The sequence below is a fragment of the Atractosteus spatula genome, chromosome 8 (genome assembly GCF_055471065.1).
Source record: "Atractosteus spatula isolate fAtrSpa1 chromosome 8, fAtrSpa1.hap1, whole genome shotgun sequence".
In the NCBI taxonomy this organism is placed as follows: Eukaryota; Metazoa; Chordata; class Actinopteri; order Semionotiformes; family Lepisosteidae; genus Atractosteus; species Atractosteus spatula.
Genome location: NC_142713.1, coordinates 48,645,051 through 48,657,114, shown reverse-complemented (window position 1 = coordinate 48,657,114; position 12,064 = coordinate 48,645,051). Strand labels below are relative to the sequence as shown.

Genomic DNA, 12,064 nt, shown 5'->3' with positions numbered 1-12,064 from the left:
ATTGTAAAATTGTCAAATAATTAATAATGAACAGACAAGGAATGTGACATTTTTTAACTAATGAACAGTGAGCTTAAGAAACTATGAAATCATAACACATCACACATTGGTTTTGAAGTTGAAGTTTAAAATCCTGTTGGCCCATATTCTCCTATCGTAAAACACTAAGGAAGCAGTAGAAAGCACTTTAATTGTTGAGAGTACAATGTTTATAAATGGTCTTTGTTCCTCCCAGATGCCCTGATTTCCACCACCATTTCAGGAAGGAAGTATTATATTCTCTTTAATGTTTTTTTGTAAAAGCTTTTATGTTGAGACTTTTAAATGCTGTTTAATCAGCTACCAAAATGATGAAAGTCATCCTTGTATTCTCACTGGCTTTGTTATAGTGTATTTCAATTTTTTTAATAATCCCCAAACAATTGTATTTAGAGTAAACGGTTGTAAATTTTCTGTCTTGATATGAAGTAAATTTGTCTTATTTATTATGTGTTGAATCAAGGTTTAAGATTTACTTGTATCATTCGCAATATGTACATGGCTTAATTTGAATGGAGAAAGACTTAAGGGTAATTCATTTTGTGTTACGGTCATGTCTGTCAAAATGTTTTTGTTGGGTTTTTTTCCAAAAAAATTCTCTCTTTTTAATTTACCTAATCCAACACAATTCAGATGACTGCACATAAAATTGCTTTGTTTTAAGCTGTGCAGTGGTAGGTTTGTCATGGAAGTACCTGTATTTGGAAATGTGGCAACAGTAACCTTTCACCTAGAAGGTGGAAGGTCACTTCCTGAGCAGGGTAGCCTTCACTGGAAATGTGCTTATCTTTCAAATCCTGACTACTGTCAGTGTGTGGCTTTTTACTGTCAGAGGTGTTGTCCTTCAGATAAGGTGTAAAAAATGAGGCTCTTGTCTCTTCCACAGCTCATTCGGTGACACTTGTCAGAAAGGTCGGCCACATGGAGCTCTGTGCCTTGACCAGATTGCCCTGAACACAATTTACTAGGGGTGCAAATCATAGCCATCACTTTTTTGTTACAGGCATGACAATTATATTTATCCTATTATTTGGCTGTTAGTTCTGATGGAACTTCAGGCATCCTTCTTTGTAAATGGTTTAAGAAAATAAATGCAAAAATATCGATATTTGTACAAAAAATGTGGTGCTCAGTTTGAAACATTCAATGTAACAGGAGGTTAACTAATCACAAAGGGTTCTGAAGGAATTGAATAAAAAATAGTACTGTTTATGTATTTTTCCCCACTGCTCTTTGTGAACTTTTAAATTAAATAATAGCTGTTCTGATTGAGTTGGAATTAAAAATGAAAATATTATATTTTGGGTTAAAGGCCAGATATAACTAAAGTTGTTCCGGTCAATTTTGTTTTCAGTATTCTCAGTGGTTAAAGTGAGAGCAGATTACACAGTTAGCTAATTTTCTAACATTTAAAAGGATTTAAGTCTGATTTAATGGATTCCAAGCAACCTCTGTTTATTATGTAAAGAATACGTAGGACATTTATCGTACTCATTTACACCCATTAAATATTTAAGTCATTGTTTTCTTTTGCTTCAAAAATGACTTATATTACACAATTGATGCAAATGTCACCTACTGCCTAGGTTAAATTAAAATTATACAATAATCCCCTTTCTCCTTTCCTGTAGCGTCATCAGCAAAGTGGTTTCCACCCAAGAGGCTAAAACCCCAGCTCCCAGGACTCCAGTCCCCAAGGCTGCTCCTGCTTGCCGTCCCAGGACACCTCCCCCACCCCCGACCCCAGCTCCAGCCCCCGTTCACGCAGCCGCCCCACCCGCGCCGGCCCCCCAGCCGCCCCCTCCTCCAGCGCCGGCAGCTGCCTCGCCTGCCCCGGTGCCGCCGCCCTCACCGGCGGTACCCGCAGCCGGCTCCTCCAAGACACCTGTCCGCAGCGTGGTGACAGAAACCGTCAGTACCTACGTGGTGAGTAACACCGCCACCGGGCCACTCGAAACACCTGTCATCAGCACACTGTTCACACTTCGGAGTATTCCAGAAATCCTCCTGCCTGCTCTGATAGTGTCACGAGTCCCAGGTGTACAGTTGGTGTACTGACTGGTGTAGTTTATATGTACCTGGAAAAAATAAGATACAATGAATGTCCAGGACCCTAGTGAAGAGCTGGACAGGCCACCTTTTCTCTTCTGCCACATTTGTTTTATGTTTGTAGGAAAAATAATAAAAATAAGCCCAGTAAAAATCATGAATTAATTGTCTGAAAAAAAGAAATGGCTTGTGGATCATTTTGGAATCTAAAGCCCAGCTACCTAGCATGCAGCAGTGGAAAAATTGCATAGTAACAAGACCTTTTAGATCTTATCAGGAAGCTCTGTAAAACACAAGCTGCAACAATTATTGTTACTGTTCAGGATAACAGTCTGCCTGGTAACCCTGCTTAACTCTTTCCTGGTATTCAGAAGGTGCTTGTTAAAGTTAACAGCACAGTACTTTCAGTTTATGTCAAAGATGGCTTAATTGGGCATTATCTAGTAATGAATGAGGATGCTAAATGAGCTGCTCATTTTCTGTTTCCTTAACAGAGACAAGATTTTTTGTATATTGGGTAGTTTGTAACAATGAACAAGCTGGGAGATTTACAGGTGCTAAATGCAAATCTTGATCTCCTTTACCACCTCCAGTCATGATAAAAGCACAAAAAATGATGAAAATGTATTGAAAAATTTGACTCCTTATACATAAATTAAAACCAATAAAAAGAAGTATGTTTAATTTAAATATCCCAAAAAGGGTTATTTTGTGAAGGTTTTTTTAAATCCTAATTTATAAATTGCCACTGAGGGTGCATATCTTACACAAGGAGGCACAATCTTGCACAGCACAATTTACTGGACAAATCTAATTGAAGTAGCTTGCCAAAAGTATAACAAGGGTGTCACATCTGGTATTTCAACCCACTACCCTCTGGTCAGGAGTCTTGAGTCCTAACCACAACTGTACATCACTCATTATTGATTATTTGATTAGATTATTAAAATCACAAGATCTAGAATATGAAATGCAACACTCAAGAAATGAAATCCAACTTTAAACTTGAGAAAGTTGGAAGAGAAATATGGAAGGTCTTATTCCATATATATAAAATGTGTTTAATGATAAATAAGTAATTTTCATCACAAAGGATCTCAAAGTGTTTCACATAAAAAGGGGGAGCCTACTTCATTCACTGCTGAAGGGCAGAATCTACCTGAGTGATGTTCAGCAGACACTATCCACAACCTGTTACACCGTAAAGCATATCTAGTGCTGTTAGGTGGAGAAGTGAGAGATTGCTTCATCAGTTCATCAGTCCAGAGTGGACACTTAGGAATATTGCCTTGGCATCTTCAATGACCAAGTAATCATAACCATATTATCAAATACTACCTTAACTTTAAATACTACTTTTTCAGGAACATTGACTCAAAAAAGAAAATATTTTAAATAATCAGCAAGTACTGAGATTTGGTAACTCAATATGTTGAGAGAAAACTTTATAGTAGGGACATTATTGCACAGTTTACAATACACATTCTTCAAAAACTTAGTAGGTATAATCAGATTTAATCTATTGTAAGAATCACTATAGTTGAGTTGATTTGCACTGAACAGAGGTAATGTCAATTGATTGATTCAGCCACTGTAATAGGCATTTTTGTCAAGATTTGTTTTGAAAATAGTACCTCACGCCTGGCAGATATTCAGATTCTGAGTTCAGATCTGCTGACTGCTAAGGCCATGAAACTACACACCACAATATCACAGTACCACCAGAATCTTTTACTGCTGGAACCTTGGTCCCAGAGCTCTTTGGGTTGGCACCATATGTGCACTCATCTGTCTGTTGAGAACATGGTGAAGGATGATTCACCCGACGGTATCAGAAATTTAACGCTGCTCGGCGGTGCATTCCCTGTGCTCACTGCACCGCTGGGCTCCCGAATGTGCATTGCCAGGTGTGATGAGTGCTTTGTTCAGTGCAGCCATACCTTGGCATCTCACTCTTCGGAGCTCTTAGTGGACCATTTTTTATTAAACGGACCGCTCGCACCCAGGGTTGACATTTACATTCAATTGATTTGCAGTTGCTCGTCTGTTTTGCCTTGCATTTCAAACCATTGAATGGATAATCCATCCTGGAATGTGCACTTCCGCTCACGGTGGCCCTTTGCTGATGTCTTTCACTTGGACTTCATCTTTGACACTGCTGCTCATGAAACAGCAGCAGGTTGAGCTGCACTGTTCAGTGAAGCTCCTGCCAAACGCACCCCAAGAATCATCCCCTTTTCAGACTTACTGAGGTCTCCTCTTGCAGCCATGCTAGCCATAATTAGGGACAACCATGTCTCTTCCCCATTTTCATACATGACTTTCAGTATGCTGGGATATTATTTAATTAACGCACGAGCCACACCGGTGTGAAAATGAATATACTTGGTTCCCCACATTTCCCCCACATGTTTCTGGTTTTTGTTCGCTACCTGTAGTTTTTACTAGGGCCAGTGTACCACAAACCTATCAAATTGGCGCAACTTGCTTATAATATTATAGATGGTTGTAGTCATCACGTGACAAAAGATTGATTTCCTCACATTGGACCCAAGCCAGAGGACACAAATGGAAACTGTGAAACTACATTGACAATGAAGAACAGAAGGCACTTTACACAGTGGGATGTAGGAATCTGGAAGAAACTGCCTCTCCATGGCGGTGAAGATGTCACCCTGGCTTGTTTCAACAAATAGTGGGATGAAATTCTTGAATCACCACATGATCTGCATGGGCTGAACGGCCTCTCGTTTGTTACCTTTCTTATGTTTTAAAGTTCTTCCATTTACACATCAGTACCTAAAGATTTATACAAGGAAAGTGGCAATATTACATCAGATATCAGTGATATTGCTGAATATTTCATCTTTCACGGAAGACCGAATGAGGTTCTTAATACTATGTGTAAGATTTTTAGAAAGCAAGTATCTTCAAGTGACATGGTAAGATAACTTAAATAACTGAAAAGGTAGTACTGAACAACAGTGCGCAAAGCAAAAAAGATGACTTGCCAGTACCTTATTGACTACATTAAATAGTTAACTGAATCCTGTTCATCCTATTATTAGACTCTGGTGTAAGGTTTTGAGAATTTCAGGAAACACATCAGTTATTACAGCAGAAGAATAAAAAAAAACAATCTTAGTTTTATTTTTTACATGGTTTTCTATACTACACTATCCTTTAAAAGTGTAACCTGGGGTTTTATTAAACTCCATTTAGATTTTACCTGAAAGGTATACAGTTCTTGCTAAATGGTATTTTTTCGGAGATATTATCAGTCGAAAAATGAAGATAAGACACCAACAAAAAATCCCCGCTGTTTCCTCTTCAGTCTTAAATGTGCGGCACAGTGAAATCTAAACTATCTTAAGATATGGCTGCAAAATGTAGAAAGCTTGTAGACTGCTGCCAATATTTTTTTTTTCTGTTTTACACTTAATGTGTTTATGGGACTTGAAAAATGCGCATTGTTACATAAAATAAAAATGTATTTCTAATTTGTTTAATTGGAATTTTAAGCTTGGCTGGAAGCAAACTTGTTACAGGAGAGTCTTATATTATCGGAATAACATCAGAGAGCTGTAATTAACTGCTGTATAGCTGATGTAAGAAATACTAGTCCCGAGGTTCCCCTAAAGCTTTCAATTCATGAGATAGAGATACAACTGAAATATACAACTTTACAAACATAGAGTGTATAAATCTTTGTAGTTTTAAATATATATAAAATGGTATTAGTTTAAAATGTCTACATTTAAGTGTCAACATTTTACAAGTCGGTGTGAATTTTGTCAGATTATTGCCTTTTATCAGTGGTTTCACACTTTAAGAATAATGTCGCTGATGTTGGACAGAATCACCTCTTAGGAAGTGTAAGCATTTTTCTTCTTTGTTGAATTGACCCATTTCTGGTATAATTTGAATGACATAAGTATGCATTTAAATCAGAATGTGATTAAGGAAAGCAGATTTAAACTGATATTTTTCATGATTTTAGAAACAGCACATTTTCCATCACAGATGTTTCTGGTTGGTTTATCTTAAAACGCAGTTTCTTGTTTTTTTTGTTTTTGTTTTGTAATGGTAGATTCGAGATGAATGGGGAAATCAGATATGGATCTGTCCTGGCTGTAATAAACCTGATGATGGGAGCCCAATGATTGGCTGTGATGACTGCGATGACTGGTATCATTGGTAAGAAGTCTTAGAAATACTCTTTTGTTGTTTTCAAATACTGACCTACATGCTGCTCATTTGTTAGCTACTACATGACCTCACTGTTATCTTTCTAAAGGGTATAATAATAATAATAATAATGCAATGGTGCTCACTATTCAAATCTGGTATTAGTGAATTAATTTGCTATTTTTTTAATTTAGCCTTTTTTTAATTAGTGAATTATTGCATTTTGAATTACATCTTATGTCTTAATACCGATCTGTTAAACTAGTGCTTAAGAAAGATGGCTAAAGTTACTGTCAGATGCAAAGATCTTTTTATTGTACTTATTGTGTATTGTTAGAAAGCAATGTCTCTTCTCCTACTTCAGCTAGAAAATGTCTTCATGTAATTTACATGGTCTGTTTCTTTCGCTTCGTCAATTTTGAATTTACGCGGGCCTGTGCATTTTAAATGATGTGCTAAGCAGACACTAAATCCCAAATTTAACTTTTAGAGCTGTAAGAGCAGCTTGCATGTTCTCTCAGGAATAAAATGAATACTCAAGCTATCTGCTCCACATAGAAACTGTTACGGACTATCTCCTAGACTGGCCCAGGCCAGGAGCATAGAAGAAAAAGAGTTGCAAAGCATAGCACCATTCCAAGGTCACTTGCCATAAATGAAATCTGCAAAAACAAATTTGATGAACCCTAAACGGATTTCAGAAACTTCATCAGCCCATATAAGATGGAACAACTGCCTCCAAATGCTCTTTTCCACCAAGCAGCAAGCAGTGTGAGTGTCACCTTCACTGAAGGTTAATACGATACACACACAAGAGCCTAAAGCTGGAGTGTCTGGAACGAGCTCAGGAGCTGCCTACGTTAAAGGCAGCCAGCGAGCCAAAACTGATGGAGAGGCAGTCGTAGCAAAGACGGGTGTAATGCTAGTGATTTTAAACTTTAACCCCATTACCAAGTTTCTGCAAATTAAAAATCTGCCTGACCAGAAAGACTGCTGCCTGGCTGTTTCAGTGGTTCGCTTTTCTCGAAGTGTATTTGGAAGATTGTAGAAAACGTTTTACTGTGCGCCCTAATGTAAAATAACATACATGCTGCAGGGAAAGTTAAATCTCAAATTGAGACATACAGTAGCGCACCATCTAGAAAGGGTTTAGGCAGATTTTAACTGTTATTTGTTATATTATATATATTATATAACTGTTATATTACCATTAAAAATACCATCCATGCACTACATGTACATGGTTACTTATTTTCACATTTTAGGCTACAAAGAAGATTGATGGGTGGCTAAAGAAATCCCTTAATATGAACTTTCACTTGTTTCACTATATGAAAAATAATATAGTGACAGAAGCTTACCAACTCACCTGTCTTAGGAGCTCTAATCAAATAAATGCTTAATTTTAACCCTCTAGTGCTGAAGCTCATAGCACCTAGGTAGGTTGCTGCACTGCCCCCCTCCCTGTGTCTTAATAGTGAAGAGGCATTAATTGGGAAATACCATTATATCACGAAAGCTGTTGAAGGGGATTTTGTTCCATCTCTTCTCTAATTTATGGTACCCTAATCCCTTGCCAACCGCAAGGGTTAAAACCCTTAAAACCCTTATGGTTGATAGATGTGAGGCCTTATGGGAAAAGAGGGTTAGGATAACTATTAAAATGCCTCAAACAGTTTTTTCACTTATTATGAATTAAAACAATAACATCAGAGTACAGTACAACACAATATATTTTGGAAATAATGTGGTACAGATAGTTTTTTAATGAGTTTGTCATGTAATTCCTATCTTTATTGGTGTGATGATGCCCATGCAAATCAGGTCAGGTAGCAATAGCTTCCTCACTTTTCTTTATTGTACAAATTGTAGATTAATTTACACCAAACAACTGACCAGCAGCACTAGTACTTAATCTTCGCACAACTCATTTTTTAGCAACACTCTTTGAGCTTTCTCATACACTAAGCAGCCATTATAATTTATTACTTTATTTCTTTATTATTAAACTACTGTCGTTTTTAATTTGGAATTCACTCTCATGAACACATCACAGCTCATGGATGCTTCTCAAACTCGCAGATGCTCAGAACTAGGGACTGCGGAAGGTGAAGGGCTATACAGAACATTTGTCGCAGATACTCAAAAATCAGGAGAGGTAAATTTGAGTATAGCAAGGAATTGGTGTTTGATGAAGAGGATTGTTTCATACTGGCTGCATGTACATTATAATGTAATGTAATGAAATATTACATAGGTCTAAGTCGAAATAACACACTCTTTCTCCTATGATCCAATGTTTGGGGGCTAGACTCAGAATTCAATCATGGGCAGTTCACACTGAATAGGAGAATGGATAGTTATCTGTTTATAGTTACTGAGCTCTAAGCCAAATTGTAACAGCAATAATTAATGTATTTGGGGAATATGCATTTTATGTGAATAGAATGTTTTGTTAATATTCTTATTCTTTTCAGGCCTTGCGTTGGGATCACAGCTGCCCCACCAGAAGAAGTTCAGTGGTATTGCCCTAAATGTGCCAATAAGAAGAAAGACAAAAAACACAAGAAAAGGAAGCATAAAATGCATTGAAAGAAAAAATGTTTGTAACTCTCTGAGCCACTTCTGTTTTTGGTGTTTTGTTTTTCCTGACTGCAGAAATAATGAATTGCAGATAGTGAAATATATTTTAGTTGCAAACTTTGGATGTTACATAACGCCCTTGAATTTAGTAGGATATAAATTCTGAAATGAGTGCATTGTCCTGGATCAGTATTCTTATAAAAGACCACTGTGTCACAAGCTCTTTTGAAAACAATTTTTTTTTTAAAAAACAGGAGATCAATACAGTATTCTGAAAATGGTGCTCAAACGTGCATCAGTTGCATAGTCTCATACTGCACCATTTATGTAGAATTAGTGAGGGACAAGTGCATGACCAATTGACTACTCCACAAAGACTTAGTAATTAAAGTTTGCTGTATGCTTTCATATGCAGTCTGTATGAGTACAAATACATTTGTTTTTTTAGAGTGGCATTGTGAATCTGAAAGGAACTTTCGACCAACTTATGTGACTGCGGTGTGAAAATACTCCCTCTATATGAATTTGGTCTGATTATGTAAAAATATTATTGCCTCCACCCCTGATTACTCTGCACCTTTGTTATACTGCAGGTTGGAATATAGGTCTACAGGTCAACTATAGTTGACCATACCTCTAGATAGTTTTTACCAGTACTGTGTTAAATATATTTGGTGGTTGAATTTTCTGTAGGGAACAGAAAGTAGCTGTTATTTGCCGAAGCCATTGTAGAACAAAAAGCTCTACAATGAAAACTCTCAATCTAGTTAAAAGCAATTCTAAATAAGAAAATTCGACCCATGACATGAATATTGGCAAATAAACTGAAATGATGGATAAAAGACAAACTCAAGGAAATCCACACATAGTAAACAGTAAACAGAATATTATAAAACTGAATTGAAATGGTTGTGTTTTCCCCTTTAAACAAACTTACACTGTATGAGTTGAGAAATCTGTTCTGTTCGGTAATACTGGTTATTTATTATTGGATACTGTTGTCACTGGCAGTGCAGAATGCAGTTTGTAACTTTACCCTTAGCCCTACAGCAAGGTTACTCAATTTGTGGCCTTTCCAGTCTGGACTTCTGGGAAAACTGCCACAACCAGCTCCTTACATATTCAGTTGATTTAATAGCAAGATCAATGTAACAAAGTTTTGGTTGTATCAAAATGTGACAGTGGACTAGACTGGAAGAGGCTGCAGTGTAAGAAGCCAAAGCCTACAGATTGCCATTCTATAAAACAATGCATTTCATTTAGATGCTTGTTTTTGATAGAAAATATTCTACCTACAGTATATTAGCTTCCCAAAACCTGTTGAAATTTGTTTCTGAAAAAATCTCTGCTCTAGATATACGACAATATTTATGCTGGACGTCAAAACCCCTGACAGGACATGGGGCTAACCATACTATACGATATTGGTCTTTTTTTTTTGTTTTTCTTATGCATCTTGTTAGACCTTGGATTTCATTATGTGGCAAGTAAATGCTGAACCCCAATACCAGTAGTATGGCAAGGGATCAATCTATTTGCTCCATCTGAATACTCCAGTGATGCAATCTTATGGTTGTTATAGAGGATCCAGTGTTCCCCTATGGCTTAAATTACAGTTTTAATATTCAATTATTGTTGTTATTACAAAAGAGCTTTGTAAACCTAGAAGGGTAGTCAGTTTTTTTAATCTCTGTATTTTTGTGCATCATGCCATGAGAAAGGAAATCTGTATATGTATATGTATATTAATTGTGTGTATATATTTGTACATAAAAACTACCAAAAAAAAGTGTCCGTTCCTTTGATTCTGACCTTTCTTCCCCACATATTCATTTATGAACTTTGATTATTCTTCTGTAATTATTGTACATTTTTTAAAATGAAAGTTTGTATCTCTTTATTTTTCTCTATATTGTCCCTATTGTAGTTGTGCTTGTAATATATTTTATTTGCTTGACTTTTCCTATTAAAGATATAATGCCACTCCCCGTAAGATTTTAGACTTCTTGTTACTTACATTGATATCATAGCTACTGTATCTCTGAAAAATCTGTATTGAGAATAATCTTTAAAATTTTATATTGTGTTATATGTTAAAATGATTTTTCTTCTTTTTCTTCTGTGGATGTAGTCTTCTCGTCTGATTGATGGAATAAAGACTGCAGAAGTCTTTTACATATTAGCAGTTTTAAAAGCTGTTATTGTTTTAGTGACTAATGTTTTTTTCAGAGTTGTTGGTACATGCCCCTGTGATATCTACCAAAAAAAACAAAAGTCGCCTCATAAACTCATTCAGTCCAGTCTTAAGTTCTGGTTTGAATGGAAATGGTTTTGGGGGAATTGGGCAAGTTGTCTTGTTCAATAAAATGTAGAATGAAAAGAAAACATTTTAAAAATATTTAGTCTTCAGATCTTTCTTTCTCATTATATATGAAATATGTATGACACGGGAATAAATAGTAACCACGAAATATATATATATAGTTTTAATTATAAAGAAAAATTTTACTTGGCATTTGTAGAATTATCCAGACTTCATATTCCTATAGTTAAGAACCTCATCAACAAGCAAATGTCAATCCCTTGGCTGCTGCGGGTTCGTGATCTCAGGTGAAACAAGCCCTGTGCTGGAAATATCAATAGCTGATGAGTACGTTCCTGACCTGAAGTCGAAATGAAATGAAACATAGACCAGGAAATTGTTTTCAGAGCAAGATGTACTGTAGTTCTTCTGAAGGTATATTACTTACATGTTAAAAAACTAGTATGTGGACTGTTATATCTTTTGGTTTTATTGTAGATGTACCACCAAGATGTAACTACTTACTGCTAATGTTCTGAACCTTAATTAACTGTTGTAATTACAACATCTTGCAGTGACATATGTTCACACACACCACACTTGCTTCATACATACATCTCAACTCATTAGACAGTATTTGCTAGTACTTCCATTACAGGACATTGGAAAGCTTTTTCAGATTTATTTTTTCTCTCCAGTCTACAAATTTTGTATTTACAGTTTTCATCCATATGTGTTAATGCTTTTACATGCAAAGGTAAGCAAAACCAGAAGTGTATACAGTATAGCACCAAGAGCACTCAATACTTCAGAACTGTACAGTAAATATAGTTTGGAGATAAGAGAATCCTTGAAGCATTTTAAACATTTTAGCTTGCCAATGCATTTCTGTTAGTCAAAAAA

The 12,064-nt window shown here is 36.2% G+C and overlaps 1 protein-coding gene across 3 annotated transcripts in view; it reads left to right on the top strand.

Annotated features, from left to right (window-relative positions):
- Positions 1-10,842, top strand: part of taf3 (TAF3 RNA polymerase II, TATA box binding protein (TBP)-associated facto) — a 77,571-nt gene extending 66,729 nt beyond the window's left edge. For all 3 annotated transcript variants that reach the window (XM_088923121.1, XM_088923123.1, XM_088923122.1), the window contains 3 exons: positions 1,671-1,965; positions 6,179-6,285; positions 8,754-10,842. In XM_088923121.1, the coding sequence (XP_088779247.1) occupies positions 1,671-1,965; positions 6,179-6,285; positions 8,754-8,868 (517 nt within the window). In that variant the 3' untranslated portion in view covers positions 8,869-10,842. The remainder of the gene's footprint in view (positions 1-1,670; positions 1,966-6,178; positions 6,286-8,753) is intronic.
- The last annotated feature ends 1,222 nt before the right edge of the window (positions 10,843-12,064 follow it).